General features: G+C 36.5%; 2 protein-coding genes across 6 annotated transcripts in view; one reads left to right on the top strand and one right to left on the bottom strand.

Annotated features, from left to right (window-relative positions):
• The window catches only part of aplp1 (amyloid beta (A4) precursor-like protein 1), a 76,954-nt gene extending 76,175 nt beyond the window's left edge, over positions 1-779 (bottom strand). For all 4 annotated transcript variants that reach the window (XM_067365119.1, XM_067365120.1, XM_067365121.1 and 1 more), the window contains exon 1: positions 551-779. In XM_067365119.1, coding sequence (XP_067221220.1) covers positions 551-613 — 63 coding nt within the window. In that variant the 5' untranslated portion in view covers positions 614-779. The remainder of the gene's footprint in view (positions 1-550) is intronic.
• Positions 780-1,690: 911 nt separating this feature from the next.
• st14 (ST14 transmembrane serine protease matriptase) overlaps positions 1,691-17,944 on the top strand; it is a 45,093-nt gene continuing 28,839 nt past the window's right edge. Inside the window, exon 1 of one of the 2 annotated variants that reach the window (XM_067365734.1) lies at positions 1,691-1,975. In XM_067365734.1, coding sequence (XP_067221835.1) covers positions 1,952-1,975 — 24 coding nt within the window. In that variant the 5' untranslated portion in view covers positions 1,691-1,951. Of the gene's footprint in view, positions 1,976-4,262; positions 4,351-17,944 lie in introns of those variants that run through there. The other variant, XM_067365735.1, reaches the window with a different exon arrangement.

Below are 17,944 nucleotides of genomic sequence, written 5' to 3'. Positions count from 1 at the left end.
AAAAGCCAGTCTAGCTGAGAAACAGAAACTAAAATTTTACAATCTAAGATGCATGGCAATTAAGTTGCATACTGGACATCTGCAACAAGACAGCAATTTCCTCATCAATGGAAGTATGTGATACTTGCTAAATCTAATATACTGCTCAATGATACCAGTCTTTATACTAAACATCCATTCTGTAATGAAAAAGCCATGCCCCACCCTAAGAAATAAATATGCTCAGCTAATTTATCTATCCATTTATCAGGCCAAGGTCCCAATTGGTTCTCTATCTCTCTGTCACACACACACAAGCACACACATACACAAACACACACGCAGAAATGTACTCAGACAAACCTTCATAAATATTAGATCTGACTACAGAATTGTGTTATTTGTTTGTTCACAGTTTTTAATTTTTAATTTGGCTGCAAATAAAATGATTAAAAAAAAATAGCATGCAAAAAATAAATAAATAAAATAAAATAATTCGTATACCCAAGGTTAATCTGAAACAAGTACTTAACAATTAGACATAGATGTCTAATCCGCATTCGGATCCTACCTCATCTCTCCAGACGCAATAAGACAATAAAGTCATCAATATTAATGGCGTTTTCTGCCCCATTCTTCTTCCTTCTCTTCTTAGTGTTCAACTTTGCTTATTTCTTTTAATGTCTATTTAAACTACTGAATTATTTCCAAAAGAAAAACCAACAGGAATGAGCAGGTCTGCTGCGGGATACGAGCTGGTCTGATCGGCGCTTGGCTGAGATATCTCCTGTGTCCGCAGATCTGTGTGAACTGACAATCGGCTGCGGCTCCCCTCCGTAAAACCAATCCCTCCTCCGCTCGGGCTGCGCAGAAGGTGGGCGTCCATTTGCTGAAGAACAGCGCCCCCTGCTGGCCGTTCACAGAAAGGAACCGTGGACACCTGAGGGAAGAGGTTAAACGAAGTCTGTGAAGAAATACAGGCCTACTAGTTTATACTTTTCAGTTTTTACCCATCTAAATGCCTCTTGATGCCTACAATTTAGATTTGACAGCCTCTGTTTTTTCCTCACTACATTACATTCACAGCCACCTACTGCTTAGATGGTGTAGTTTCATAATTGAGTCGCTAGAGGGAAGTCAAGATAAATGTTGACTTCCATGTAAGCTCTAACGCATAGGCTATATTATGTAGCCTATTTATAAAATGATTAATGAATAAGCTGTAATGTTATAGGGAGCTTATGAAGCGATTATGTTGTTTTTATGGTAATGTTTAATAAGAATGTGATGGACGGGTGACATTTCCACTATTGCCAGTGAAAAAAGATTTTGACAATAATGGGGCATGTTGTCACACTTTTGGGGCCTTTAACTGGGTTTTCAAGAACGATAACACAACACTTCATTAAACAAGCAGCAAAACTTGAACTAAAATTATCGACACTTACATAAAAACATTTCAAAATGTGACAACTTGCAATATATTTACATGACAAACATATTTGTCACCTTTCAGGTAGCTGGAATGTTGTTTACATGTATAATTTATATATATAAATTATATATATATATATATATATATATATATATATATATATATATATATATATATATATATATATATATATAAATTTATTAACAATTCTGAACAACATTTAAACAAAAAAACGAAAAACACTGATAGACTCTCGTGACATTGAGTCGGGTTTGCAAACGCCTGTGTGTTTAGTGACGGAAGTACACTTGGAAGAACCTTTATAAAGCCCAGCGAAACCACAGCGTCATCGCCAGCCCTCAGGTGAGGGAGATGAGAGAACGCCGAGGGATTCACTGTATGTTAACTCTGAACGTTCCATAAAGACTTTTTCCAATTTGAGTATTTCGTCCAAGTCGCCGGAAAAAAGCGCCTGGATATACTGAGCCGAACATAAGGAGCTCACGTTTCTGTTTGGTGTCTGTTTCCTGAAGTAAAATGAGTTCTGCCGCGTATGAACATGTAAGTGTTTGTGTTTTTTGATCTCTTCACTTTTATTGAAGTGCACGACACCTATGTAGTCAACTTTATTGTTCGCAATATTAAAAGTGATGTCACATTTAACCAGTTCAGAACTCTTGTATAAATCCCTCAGGGAAAGTTTCCTTATTAAATGAGACCAAAGAAATGACCACGTAACTTGAATATGTGAATTTAAAGTTGTATCAACGGTTGATTGGTTATGTTGTGGTGGTAGTGGGTCAGTTTTTAATTCCTCTTCAGTTTGTTTGATTGTGTCACATTGCACCTGTGCTAGTTTTGCGCCATCATTCATGACCACTGTTCTTGTCGGTTCATCCATGTGACTCGTTTTAATAAGTTCACTTAAAAGATTCATCTAATGATTCTTTCTGCAGGTTACGCCTCAAAAAGTAACGAGACTTAAACTTATGAACGAGTCCAGTTCATGGAGGTGAACGAGAAGGATTCGTTCATTTAAAAGATTCCCTTAACTAGATCTCTAACGCTCAAGTCCATGTCAGTGAAGGTGTCCAGGTGTGTGTACCACTGATTAGAGTGACTAGTTTGATATTTTTGAGTGAAAAAGCTCATTTTTGTTTGTGTTGGCCCATATGCGTGTCTGTGTGCATTGACCAGTTTAACTTTAAAACAGTGCTGTAAAAAAAAAGGTGGATAGTCATACTGTATTAACCCTGTAATGCCTGATATGAATAATAGTCAGAACTTTTTTTTTTTTTTAGATGGAACAGGTTGATATTTAATATATAAAAAGTAAAAATAAAAGTGCATCATATAGATGCATCAGCTTTTTGTGGTTCATATATTCTGATATCGCAATGAAATCTTTATAGCAGACTACTTTCCTAACATGCATAGAAATATATGTTGTCATTATATATGATTGGTGTTAGTAAGATTTACGGGGAATAAAACTAAATGCTTAACTAAATGCTGCATAAAATATTACTAACAATATAAAAATTAGTCTTATACTTTATAAAAGTAATTTTTAGTAGTTTAAATTTTAGAATTATTTTGAAAAGGCTTTTAACTTGTTAATCAGATGACAGAAGGCATCTAGAAGATTGTGTACAGCGGTTTTGAGGAAAGTTTTGATCATGTTGATGTGACCCTGGACCACAAAAAGTTTAATGCTAAAAATCATTAGGATATTAAGTAAAGATCATGTTCCATGAAGATGTTTTGTAAATTTCAAACACTATATATATATATATATATATATATATATATATATATATATATATATATGAGTGGATATGCATTGCTAAGGACTTCATTTGGACAATTTTATTTTTTTTATTTTTTTTTTTACCCTCATTCCAGATTTTCAAATATTTGTATCTCAGCCAAATATTGTCCTAACAATCCATACATCAATGGAAATCTCAATTTCACAAAATTGACCATTATGACATATAGGGTCACATCTGATAATAAATATGTTACTGTAAGCTTTTAATGCCTGACATTTACATTTAGCATTCAGGCTTATAATTGTTTGTGTTCCCTAGAAATCAAACCCTTGACTTTGGTGTTTGTTGACCATGCTTTAGATTAGCATGAATGTAAAACAATTCTAGCAGAAACATTCCCCTGAAGGGAAAGTATGTATTTGAGATCCATTTAGTGGCACAGTATCATTGAAATGTTGGCTGTCTCTGTGTGTGATTGTGGCAAAGTGTAAATTCTTGTCATAACGTTGTAAATGAAGGTTTGGGCTTGGTTCTTTATGGCCACTTCCTTGTCCTTAAAGTGTGATGTGGTCCCAGTCACATCCACAGTTTGTTCATTCCAGGTGTTATTTTTCTGTCATGACCAAGTACGGCAACACAGTGCTTGTGGGAGCAAAAACCAAGAGACACACCCAGTTTTGACACATTGTATAAATATAATCCACATTATTAATGTCTTGTTCTGAATCCGTTTGTGTTGAGAAATCTAGATGTTTTTTCCATGTGATTTATATACACTATTTTCAAACCCCAAATAAGGCTGGCAGTTTCTTTAAAGTCAATAATTTACCTTGTGGTTCTTGTCTTGCCTTCACGGTTTAAGCAAAGACATAATGGATATGCATGTCCTATAAATGGATTATTGAGGATGAATCATTTCTTTGGCTATTCTATGCATTGGCTGTCTGTGTCATTTAACCATGGTAAACTAGGGGGGAGGTAATGGGTTCCGATGGGCTTTATTTCCTGCAGCTAAACACACCTAGATTTCCAGGTATTGTCAATCTCTTCTGCTCCTCGGGCTTGTTTCAACTTGATAGCCAGAATCCTCAAATACTTTCAAGCATATGCATTTTGCCATATTTTCTTCAGGCTTTCGCAGACCAGCTTATTTCAATAACGGTAAGTTTTTAACAGAAAAATAACTGCTGGCTTAATTTACAATTTCTATGTTTTTCAAGAGAATGAAACACCATGTCATGCTCTCATTCTATATCGGCAAAAACAGAATTCCTGAAATTCTTCCTTAGAACTACACTTAAAAATACTACTTCTCGGCATTGACTGAATCATGAAGAACTTAACACCCATGGAACCTTTTCAATGTACAAAAGATTCTTCATAGTGGAAAAAAGAATAAATGTTCTTCACACTAAGAAAAAAAAAATGTATATATTTTAGGAACTGTTAACTCAATGGTTCTTTGGGGAAACAAAAATGGTGGTTCTATGGAATCACTACCAAAACCCCCTTTTGGAACCTTTTTTTTTTTTTTAAAGAGTGCATGTGTAGAATTTTACAATTATCATTGGATCTGTATTGTACAGGTGCAGTAGCTAGACTGATGATACTGAGGCCCACAGTATTGTTATTCTCAGCTGTTCAGTCACCCTATTTATACGATTATCTGCTCCCTCTGAAGAAAAACAGATGAATAGAATCTAAATATTACACAATAAATGGTATTTCCTCTAATTTTTTCACAGGCTGAAATCAGTGGTTTTAGGTAATGTTCAGATATGAATACACACTTGTGCTAGGATGTTTTAGAGGCATACAGTAAATAGCTTTAAACTATTATTTAGAAATCGATAAAATGTTTCACTCCTTGGTTTACTGAAACAGGCATTGTGATCTAAGAGGCATGTTCTCTTTGGGTTTGTGTTACAGATGTTAGATTCTTGCAGACCCCATGAAATCAAAGGTGAAGTTTTGATGCTTGTAGTTATGTTAGCTTTAAGATTGTCTGTATGATGATAGACTCCTAAAGTCTCAAATCTCATCCACGTTTTCCTTTCATGTTATATCGTTCACGCATCAGTTTTTACATGACTGAAATGAGACATACAACAAAGAGAATAATTTTTCATTCCAATTCTTACACAGACTATTGTTTGTCTTTAGAACACTTGGAATAAAGCACCATTTGTAGTTGGATACAAACTTTTATGTTGTCTATTATATGTTTAGCTCTTCCCATGCTTGGGTTTTAGGGTTAGGGTAGTCTCAGCCTCAGACGTCACGCCCACGGACCATTGGCTGAATGTCTGATGCATATTGCACACTTGACTAGGAACATTTCAGGAAGTCGTCATCAGGTTAGTTGAATTCTATAGGATGTGCGGGAGACGTGTGTTGCGTTCTTTAACGGTCCCGCTTGGAAACAGATGCTGTGAGTGACACCAAACCCCTTCGTAGAAGAAAAACGGCATCATGTTTACAACTGTGACAACGAGCGCTTACCAGGATCAACTTAATGCTGGATATTCAAAAGTATATGAAGATTGTTTCAGTAAACTTGCAGAAAGTTTATGAATGAATTTATTAGATGCACACCGGTCTGTTATTGTAGGGACATCGACTTTACATTTTCACGCCCTAAGTCTGATGCAGAACAAAATTAACTGTGATTTGTTGCAGCCCTAAATGCAACCAACGATTATTTTGATAATCGATTAATCTACCAATTATTTGGAATGATTAATCGACTAATCGGCAATTATTAATCAGTATGATTTGTTCGATTATTCCACTTTAGCAATTAGTTAAAATATTGAGTTTAACTAATAAATAAAATGTTTTTTTTTTTTTATAAATTTCGAGCCAACTGAATAAACCAATCTACTTCAGGTTTTCTTTCCTCTTCGGAAGTCGTCAATAGTCCAACTGTTACAATGACTGGTATTGTGTTCTTATTAATTCTGGGAATTGTAAGAGTAAAAATATGAATATGTAATATTGTGCATTTTTTTTTTTTTTTAATAACCCTGTCTAGATTTTTATTTTATTTTTTTATCTACTTTTCTTTACTCACTATCAAGTTTATGGTCATTGAATGGCTTTCCTGAGGTAAATGTAACATTTTGTGACATTAGTTTGCAAGCTATTTTCAAAATGAATCTTTACAAAGTGTTTGTCATTCATGCTGCATGCTTGCATCGATTTCTGTGAGTATAGTATTTATTTGGATGTTTACATTTGATTCTGAATGAGTTTGAAGCTGTGCTCCGTGGCTAACGACTAAAGTTAACATTACACACTGTTTGAGAGATTTATAAAGACTTAAGTTGTTTATGAATTATACAGACTGCAAGGGTTTAAAAAATGAAAATAACGACAGTCTTGTCTCCGTGAATACAGTAATAAACGATGGTAACTTTAACCACATTTAACAGTACATTTGCAACAAGCCAACAAGACATTTAGAAAGACGATTTACAAATATCACTAAAAATATCATATCATGGATCATGTCAGTTATTATTGCTCCATCTGCCATTTTTCGCTATTGTTCTTGCTTGCTTAGTCTGATTCAGATGTGCACATCCAGACGTCCTGCCCTTGTCTAATGCTTGAACATGAGCTGGCATATGCAAATATTGGGGGCGTACACAATGCTTCTCTCACTTGTTTGTGCTGCTTTGTTTTTTTGGATCAGGGATTCTGTACTATTTCAGAAGATGTGTAATAGCACCGCCTACCATATAACAATAGGCTTGTTTGAGATGAGCAAATTCTGCGCAGAACCAATCACTGGTGATCACCACGAGATGCATGCCAGTTAGAAATGTGTCCGAGGGTGGGCCACCTTGCTCTGTCATGCCGATGTGTGTCAAAAAAGTCTTGCGAAGGAGAGGCGGACTCATCGGATTCTGCAGTCAAACGCAGTTGCTCTCCACCGACTGCGCTGATCAAAAGCACGATGGGAAATGACTTGATGATGACACACCTTAAAGTGTATTGGTTTAAACAACCATGATGTATTGATCTCTTTTAAAATGTTTGATTTTAAAACACTTAAACCATGATTTTATGTGTAAAAATAATGTGCAAATATTCCCAAACTCTCTCACACTCTCTCTATGGGTTATGATTGTTGTCATTTATAATATTTTATATATATTTATTATATTATATTATATTATATTATATTATATTATATTATATTATATTATATAAAAAACATGTCTATAATTAAAGTTAAAATAATTGACACATCTTTTGAAATGGAAATAAATAGCAAGCACTTTGGGTGTCTTGTTCATTATGTTTCTTTTCATATAAAAGCAACAGAACTTAAATTATATCCAGTTTATCAGCAACACAGCGCACGAGTGTGAATCCCGCAATATCCGCCTTTGATATCGTCGGTTCTGATCCACTACGAGAACAGAGAACTTTCCGTCTTGCCTGCACTTTTTTCACTCCTCCCCTCACTGCAGCCGCCTACTCTCGGCTGAACTTCAGGTGAGGCTAGGCGCATCTCAAACAAGCCTAGTGAAAACACGGATTGTCAGAAAATTACATCATTGATGGGGAAGCTTTGACATGAATGATGGGAAATTCTGTTAAATGTGGAAAGGGTTAATAAATACAATAAAACAAATAATTATATAATTTAAACAACAACTGTTATCATTGTGTTTGTCAGCTTAGTTGTATGATCAGACTATTACAAGAAAGTTTGTGAATCCAGATGACCTCAGGTCCATGTTTCTAGATGGACCAATACTTGCACACTGCATTTCTGTCAATCCAGTGTGACCGTGCCATCGTACCCTCATAGCATTCATCACTAATTAGTTTTCTGTCTTGCCGTTTCAAATTTGGTAACGTGTGGAGGTTATTGGCCCGGTGTGTCTGGCACTTTGTTCCATATCACCTAGTTGGCAAGACCTTTTGATTGGGGTTTATTGAATAGGGACCTTTGTGACAGTACACATTATTTATAAGAAATGCTACAGCAAGACTAAACACAACCACAGACAGACCTTCTTTCATACTTCGTCTTGTGTAATCCCGTTTCTCACCATCCCTAAAGCTAATCCGATGAAGGTGTTTCGTTATTTATGTGATGCTGTTTCTTGGAGAAAAGGTTGTTGGGTTTGAATAGTTAAGGTGATATGTCAAGCAGTGTCAGGAGGGTGACATTTAATTCTTTAAAAAAAATGTTTTCTGGCCTCATATTAATTGAGAATCTGTCTGAAATGTTTGTCACACAGCAGAACTATTTCTGTGAACTGAATCAGTGTGTCATATCAGATAAGGCTGTTTCAAATTGTTCTTTATTACTTGTTGGGGAGTTAATATATTTGGTGACACAATTCTTGCAGATTTTAAACAGATTTTCATAAGTATTCATTATTTCAGGCCAAAAACATGCCATCTGGAAAGCCATGTTAGCCATCAGGGAATGATTATCTCAAGAATGGTGATTTCTGGCCTCATAGGAATAAGTAGATAGATACATAGACAAACTAGTTCTCTTACAGTCCAAATGCTTTAGTGTCTCTTCAGGATGCAAATATTTACTTCACTGGCACATTAGTGGAATAAAGTGAAACATAAATATGGGTGATACTCTGACTTTATTTACGTACATTATCAGCCTGGACTGACTTTCTATTCACTTGAAATTCCCTATCATGAGCAAATTGTAAGATATTAACAATTTAGTTGTAAGACTGTAGTTGAGAGAAGTTATGATGCATTAGTTTCAGTTAATTTTAAACGGTTTCGTAAATGATTGTCATTTCCTGTTCTTCTTGTTGCTTTATTAAAAACAACGAAGAGAACCTAATGAATCATTTACATCAGATTTTCATTACATGGCCTGCGTTTTGGTCAGCAGTTGATCTTATTCCTCATATTTTAATTCCAACAGTGTTACTAAACCTAAATTTTTTTTTTTTTTTTTTTTTTTTTTATATCTCCATGTCCAGGCAGAGTTTCTCTTTGAAACGCTTCACAGAAGTTGTCATCATAAGTCAACATTTACCAGTATTTTTTCTGCTATATGTTTCACAGTACGTCTCAAAAACCCCAATATAGTACAATTATCTGCTGTACAGAGGACAAACAAATCAACTGAATCATTTGCTCAAACATCCTGTCTCAGGAGCCATCTTTTAATTGCCTAAACGTGTATCTTTAAATATTCTGTTTTGTCTTCGGGGGATTCATTCTTTATGGTTTAATTGCTTCTGTGTTGTTTGGAGGCTCTTCAGTGTCTTGAACTGTCTTTTCCAGCTGACTGACCAGTCAGTGATTACTGGCCTCTGGTCCTGCTCCATGTGAGAAGTACTAGACAACTGGACTTTAGCTGAAATGTGGTCTGCTTGGGTTTAGATCATATCAGCACAGGAATGCATTGAAATAGTAAAAATTGCTTTCTTGCATTCTCTCCACTTATTGTTTCCATTCATGATCTTACATCGACCAAAAAAGATGTAAAGGGTCTGTTTTGGTATAATTTTTAAGACACTTTTCACTTTTTTGCACCTTTTTCACTTTACATATGTTAAATTAATAAAATATATATATATATTATATATGTGTATATGTATAATATATGTGTATGACTTTTAATGCCTTCACGTGTGTAAATGCTAAATCTAGTTTGATTAACAGGATCTGACCGTGATTTCAGCCGTTGGCTTGGATGCACAATACTGATTCATTTCACATTTTATCTTCTTGGCAGGTAGCTAAGGATATATAGGCGAAACCTTCATAGGAACAGTAGAAGAGAAATATAACAGAACAAATACAAACAGTGCCGATATGTTGCAGTGCAAGATTAAAGTCAAATAGAAAGATGAGATGAGTCAACAACCTGTGATGTCTGCTGTAAGAGAGAGAACATAAGACTGTAACAATGTTACATACATACTGTAGTAATAACAGTAAATTATGCATAATTACAAGTAACTAACCCTAAACCAAACCCTCACCCTAACTGTAACTGTAACTCTATAGTAAGTACTGTATATGAAGTTAATTAATAGTACTCGGTACTTATTTGAGTAATTATAGCACTGTAAACTAAAGTGTGACTGAATTTTGTGTTTTAAACATGAACTGACCTTATCTATGTGTATCAATATCTAAAAATTGTTTGTTTCTTCTGTTTTGGTACATCCTTTTTATTTCTTCTGAATTTTTATAAGTTTGTTCAACAGGTTTTGTTAGTTTGCCATCAATCATTTTCCAAGTACTGAGCAGAAATGGTTAACGCACAGGTCATGTCTCGCAGTTCAAAAGAGCCACTCCTTAAAATTAGTTACCAAATCTGTCCTTAGGGCTGTGAACACCATCTGCTGTGAGAAATCCTCACTGCAGGATACTGCTGACTGTAGCCCCATGCGTTTGGTTGTAATCTGTGATTTTTGTCACATTTGAGGTACATTTTTGTCTTTTCAAAACTAGTGAAAAATGTTACACAGTTCAACCACTTACACAGAATGTGCTTTGAACACATGGCCATACATTTAGGAAGCAGTAATTATATACACTGGCTTTTAGCCATTTTCATGCTAAAAGTGTACGTTTGTTTTAATGCATTTTTAATATACTTAAATTTGAGAGAAAATCATATTTGGCTAAATGAATGAAGCATTTTTTTCTTAAAATGGTTTTGGCTGTGATAGTGGCTTAATGTATAAGTTTGCCTATTTTAAACCTGCTTTGTATTGTTACAGTGTCAGTAGTAAATGAACAATATTTACCCATTCTCCATGTTACCTGGACCAAGAAATTCACGTTTATTTGTCAGCAAAAGTCCGTCAGATGATGCAAAGCCAATTTTGAAATGGGGTTGTGTATTAGCATTTTTCCCCCCTGTAATTGGTTCATATCTTCTCCACTGATTCAGCTTCAGCATGCTTATTGGGGCAAGTTGTGTCAGTGGAAACACTTTTCATATTGTGTTTTCATATTTTATCGTCCCATGATACAGGCATTTTCATCTAGTTTGATTGAAGACATCCTGAAATATAATTGGGAGTATTAATTTTACCTCTGTCTCATTTATCCTTCCCTGGGTGACAACTTAAGTTAAAAGCAGCTCAGTTTTTTTTATTGAATTTACTGAATTAAATTTATTGGAAAAGCATGGGAAATGTTTGAGAATCATTATTTCTTTGTAGTTTATGGGTCAAACAGTGTGGGGACAATGGATCCATTATTATAGACAGATTTCAAAGATCAATGTACCTATTAAAGATCCCCTGTGGTGAAAATCAAGTTTTTAGTGTTTATATGTATGTGTGATGTTTTTAATATGCTTTAAGACAAACCATGTGCAAATTCACGTCAACACAATTGCTGAGTATTTTCTGCTTAAAACTACAGTGAAAAAAAGACCGTCTCAAACCCGCAGTTTGAAATCGCTGGTGTCTGTGACGTCACAAACTACCTCACGTCAACGTGCCGGTGGGCTTTAGCATATTAACAGCAAACTAGCAGTGGAGTCTCAGAGAAGCCAGGTTATCCCGGTATATTTTTCTGTTCAAATTAAAAATCACATGGAACATGGTTTGTGTAACATTAGCAACACATTATAAACTGTTTAATAACAGACAAGCAAAAGGATAATCATATTAATTACCGTTATGTGTCCGATGTTGTAAAGGGCGATTGTGCTGTGTTTACCTCAGTAAGTTGACCAAGTGGATCTCTGAGCTGGTGTGAGCGAGTGAAGGCGGGGCTAATTTGCATATGCAATAATCCGTGTATATTAAATGAGGCAAGGATGTAGAGTTAAATTCAAACTATTTTAAGGCATTAAGACATTTTTTTTCACAGGAAAACATGTTTTGGTGATCAAAGATGAGTTTTAAGGGATATAATTATTGACTCCAGGGGGACTTTAAAGGGTTAGTTCACCCAAAAATGAAAATTCTGTCATTTATTACGTACCCTCATGCTGTTTCACACCTGTAAGACCTTCGTTCATCTTCGGAACACAAATTAAGATATTTTAGTTAAAATCCGATGGCTCCGTGAGGCCTCCATAGGAAGTAATGTCACTTCCTCTCTCAAGATCCATAAAGGTACTAAAAACATATTTAAATCGGTTCATGTGAGTACAGTGGTTCAATATTAAAATTAAGCGATGAGAATAACAAAATAACGACTTATTTAGTGATGGCCGATTTCAAAACAATGCTTCAGGAAGCATCGGAGCACAGTGAATCTGTGTATCGAATCTGCTGTTCGGAGCACCAAAGTCACGTGATTTCAGCCGTGGGCAGTTTGAAATGCGATCCGACTCATGATTCGACACACTGATTCATTTGTGCTCCGATGCTTCATGAAGCAGTGTTTTGAAATCGGTCATCACTAAAGAAGTCGTTATTTTGTTATTTTTGGCGCACCAAAAATATTTTCGTTGAATAATAATAATATTATTGAACCACTGTACTCACATGAACTGATTTAAATGTTTTTAATACCTTTATGCATCTTGAGAGAGGAAGTGACATTGCTTCCTATGGAGGGCTCACGGAGCCATCGGATTTTAACTAAAATATCTTAATTTGTTTTCTGAAGATGAACGAAGGTCTTACGGGTGTGGAACGGCATGAGGTTAAGTAATAAATGACAGAATTTTCATTTTTGGGTGAACTAACCCTTTAACAGGTAAATTAGTTTTATTTGCTTCAATTTAAAGTAGTTTTCTTTTGTTTGTTCCATTTATAAAGCTTCATCCACACCTTAATCTTTAATTACAGTGTTATTGCTCAATTTTTGAAGCAATCCTTAGTTCAGAGAACGAACACGCACTGGCTTTATGTGGATTACACCTGTGGAGGGGCGTCTAATTAGATTTGTCTACCCTGGCTGATTAAAAGTGAGAAAGACAGTACTGTTTTGCTGACTGCTCTTACCGAGAGTGATATGTCTTCAGTATAGCGTTTTACAGAGGGTTATGGGTAACATCACTGCGTGTAATGCTGTTATTAGGCTGTGATCAGGATGACTGATAACAGAAGCCCACAGCAGCAAGTGACCTGCGTTTCCTGATGATTCTCTTAATCTTATGCCATGATGGCTATTAAAAAATTCCAATTTAGGCAGCTTGAGTGCCAGGCGGGCTACAGTAAGAATGGCTTTAATTGCGATGAGTTATCGCGCTCTCTGTTGTAATCGGGGCCCAGATCTTGAAAGGAGGGTTAGCACGTCTGACAAATTGATTTAATACCAATGTGATTCTTGCTTCCTAATGATCTCCTGATTCCTCTTCTCCCAGGGTGTAGACACTCAGATTTCTAACCACTTTTTAATTGCAGCCCCTTCCTTATTGTTTGTGCAATGTGCATGCTTTTCTAGTTAAAAACGTGTGCAATGCACTGAGGCTCTGGCTCATTCCACAGTCCCAGTTTAGCTTCAGTATGATACCGCTGCGGTAGGGAACGGGTGATTTATGGACAATTACAGCATTTTTTGTGGAGTCAACAGTGTGTGTGGAAGAAAGGAGGAAATGAAGGAAGAGGCTGGTTGGTTCCTTAAATGCCTGACTGTAGATGTCTGTCAGTGCTGTTATTTAGTACCTTTTGCATCCTTTGGGATTCTGCATACAGTGTGCAACCCATCCAGATATCTCACAGCAGTACACTAACCACATCTTGCAAAATCAAGCCGTAAATTGAGCCTTTCTCAGACAAAGACCTCTGAAATAAAGTGATTTAGTCTGTTATTTGCTATTTTGCTCACACACTCAAGCAATTCTTTTCATTGTAGATCCTCTGTCTAATCTCTAAATAAATAATTAATTTTGGCATCACCACATTATATACAGTATGGAAAATGAATATTCCTTTTGAAATTTGCTGAGTAGTGTGTTTACACTCTTAATAAATTATGAATTTTTGTGAAAGATTAAAGGATTAGTTCACTTTCAAATGAAAATTAGCACAAGCATTACTCACCCTCAAGCCATCCTAGGTGTATGTGACTTTCTTCTTTCTGATTAAACAATCGGAGAAATATTAATAAATATCCTGACACATCCAAGCTTTGTGTATGATAGTGTGCGCTGAAGAAAGTGCTTCCATCCACATCCGTCCATCATAAATGTATACCCCACATGAAGCGAAACGATGCATTTGTGTAAAAAAAAAAAAAAAAAAAAAAGAGAAATCCATATTTAACAAGTTATGAAGTTAAATATCTAGTTTCTGCCAGACCGCCTTCCATATTCTACGTAGGAATAAAGTGTAAACTGTCACGTCGGTTACACTTTGTCCGTAAGTTGAACAGGAAAGGTGTAGGACATAGCGTAAGCTTTTTGAACTCTTTTTGAAGAGTTTGACACTTTTACACAAACCCATCTCTTCGCTTCAGAAGGCCTTTATTAACGGAGTAAAGCTTGGGCTAATTTTCATTTGAAGGTGAACTAATTCTTTAAATATATTTATTTTAAAAATAAATATAGAGAAATGAGCACGAACAATTAATTATTGGCCAATATATAGATAAGTTTCAGACATATTGGGCCTGTTTACACCTGGTCATGTTTTTTTTCTCTAATCGGATAGCTGTCCGATCGTGGAAAGACTAGGTTTAAATGCCATTCGAGACGGATTTAAATACGATTGCTCAAACCACTTCAGGAGGGACGTATTCCAGCCAACTGAACAAGAGTAAATGCATCTGGTTGTTGAAACCACATATGTACATTTTAGTTCTCCAAAAAATGCTAAAAAAATGAACGTGAGAGAAATAACATGTTTTAGCCAGACGTGACTGCTCTACTGCAGCATGCATCAACACAGATAAGTATCTGTGAACTGCCACAAAACTGAAACTAAATTGCAGACGCTCAAAACACAATCATCTTCATTAGAAGTAACAAGACTAAATTAAAGCTGCAAGCAGCGATGAAAGGGCCCTCGCAGCCGGGCTCACCACCACCCGTTGGCCTCAGGAAAACAGTGAAAAGGGGGCGACATGCATGTAAGCGAGTAAATACAGAAGAATTATGGCAAAATCATGTAAAAGTGCCACACTTCCTGCTGCCAGCAGGTGGCGCTATAGCTAACTGAATATTGTCATATAGATGTCTTTAGGCCAGGACTCTTATCACAGTTGTGAAGTTTGGGGCAGATCAGACATAGTATGCCTGAGTTACAGCAGCTTCCTCTTTCATGGTGAAACATCAGACTTTGTCAGTCCACCATGGACACGCCCTTCAACGAAAACTCAAGATCTTTGATATTTAACATCTCAAAGGCCTTTAGATTAGACTGGCCATATATGATGTTGATCTGGTTTAATCTCTATGAGGAGTTAATCACAGTGTAAAACATGTCATTTCCTGTTGCCCCCAGGTGGCGCTATGACTGTAACTGAATATTGTCATATAGATGTCTTCAGGTCAGGACTCTAATAAAACATGTGAAGTTTGGGGCAGATCGGACATTGTTTGTCTGAGTTACAACAACTTCCTTTTTCATGGCGAAACATCGAACTTTGTCAGGGCGCCACGGACACGCCCTTCAGTGAAAACTCTAGATCTTTGCAATGTAACGTCACAAAGGCCTTTAGATTAGACTGACCAAATATGATGTTGATCTGATTAAAGCTCTAGGAGGAGTTCGTTAAAGTACAACATGTGGAAATGGCAAAAACTGCCAAAATTTTGTAGAGAAAATTCAAAATATCTCATTTCCTGTTGGGTTTACAAACTTTGCACCCTGGGGCTTTTTTGTAGGTATTGGGCTGTTACATCTGTCTACCGAATTTCATAACTGTACGTGAAATGTAGCACAAAGGGCGCTTAATTGAAATTTTGTAGGTGGCGCTATCGAGCCATTTTGCCACACCTAATTCTGAAACCCATATCAGATGTAAACTTTCACCACATCCAAAACGTGTGCAAAGTTTCATGAGTTTTTGAGAACGTTTAGGCCCTCAAAAATGCGATTCATTTTGGAGAAGAAAAATAATTGGCTGAGTAATTCCAATAGGGTCCTCACACCATCGGTGCTCGGGCCCTAATGATCTTACCAGTGCTGTTGCCATGCAGTCTTTGATTTTAAAATTAGCTGATGATCAATAAAATGCAGCTCATATTTGTTGCTTTCGGTGACGTAATCTGCATATAGCGCAGGAATTGAAGATTGGATTTATATTTGTTTTGCAGAGACACATTTATGTGGCCAAGTGTAAATGGAATTGTTTTGATAAATCAGATGGCCATCTGATAAGTAGGAACTTGGAATTGATTTTAGCTATAGGAATGTCTTTTGGGGGGACTAAGGCCCTGGTATACTTCAAACGAAATCGAAGAACGAACTGATGTGATGTTATTTCGAACAAAATCAGGCCAAAACGAAGTTCATTTTGTGTTATTTTGGACGTTCGAAATGGCGTGCCAAAGCGAACTTTCGGGAAAAGTTTGCTCCAGCTGCAAAACACCTTCGTACCACCATTGGTCCGTGACAATAACGTAATAGGAGGTGTGCGCTGAGGCTCCGCCTTCACTCGCATATGGGACGCATCTTTAACTCATTTCGTGTGTTTGAGTTCATCAAGGTAAGATCTCCGCGGGTGAAAACATGAACTATGGAAATCAGGGTCCCAGAGTCTGGAGGAAGAGAGGAGAGGCACACAATCCACGTCGCTTGAGGTCCAGTGTAAAGTTTCCACAGTCAGTGATGGTTTGGGGTGCCATGTCATCTGCTGGTGTTGGTCCACTGTGTTTTCTGAGGTGCAAGGTCAACGCAGCCATATACCAGGAAGTTTTAGAGCACCTCATGCTTCCTGCTGCTGACCAACTTTATGGAGATGCAGATTTCATTGTCCAACAGGACTTGGCACCTGCACACAGTGCCAAAGCTACCAGTACCTGGTTTAAGGACCATGGTATCCCTGTTCTTAATTGGCCAGCAAACTCGCCTGACCTTAACCCCATAGAAAATCTATGGGGTATTGTGAAGAGGAAGATGCGATATGCCAGTCCCAACAATGCAGAAGAGCTGAAGGCCACTATCAGAGCAACCTGGGCTCTCATAACACCTGAGCAGTGCCACAGACTGATCGACTCCATGCCACGCCACATTGCTGCAGTAATTCAGGCTAAAGGAGCCCCAACTGAGTATTGAGTGCTGTACATGCTCATACTTTTCATGTTCATACTTTTCAGTTGGCCAAGATTTCTAAAAATCCTTTCTTTGTATTGGTCTTAAGTAATATTCTGATTTTCTGAGATACTGAATTTGGGATTTTCCTTTGTCAGTTGTCAGTTATAATCATCAAAATTAAAAGAAATAAACATTTGAAATATATCAGTCTGTGTGTAATGAATGGATATAATATACAAGTTTCACTTTTTGAATGGAATTAGTGAAATAAATCAACTTTTTGATGATATTCTAATTATATGACCAGCACCTGTAGTTCTCTGGGGAACAACACTGGTGGCTAGTTCCTATAACAGAGTTCCTATAACTACTGGGTGCGAAAGCACCTAAATTCTTTTCATGAAACCATTAACACCAATAAAGATCCACCAATAAAGAATGTATGTGTTATGTGCTATCACATACATTCCTAATGAATAAAATCTCACCCTACATTTGTTTTATTCTTTAATATGTTTTCCATTCAGCAATGTCATAAGAAAAAGGGGGTTACAAATGCATTTCATGTTCACTCAGCGGGTGCTGTATGGTACATTCCGGATTGGGTTTGAACCTTCAACGTTTTAGTT

This window comes from Chanodichthys erythropterus, chromosome 17 (assembly GCF_024489055.1).
Source record: "Chanodichthys erythropterus isolate Z2021 chromosome 17, ASM2448905v1, whole genome shotgun sequence".
NCBI classification, from domain to species: Eukaryota; Metazoa; Chordata; class Actinopteri; order Cypriniformes; family Xenocyprididae; genus Chanodichthys; species Chanodichthys erythropterus.
This window is presented reverse-complemented; position numbering and strand designations above follow the sequence as displayed.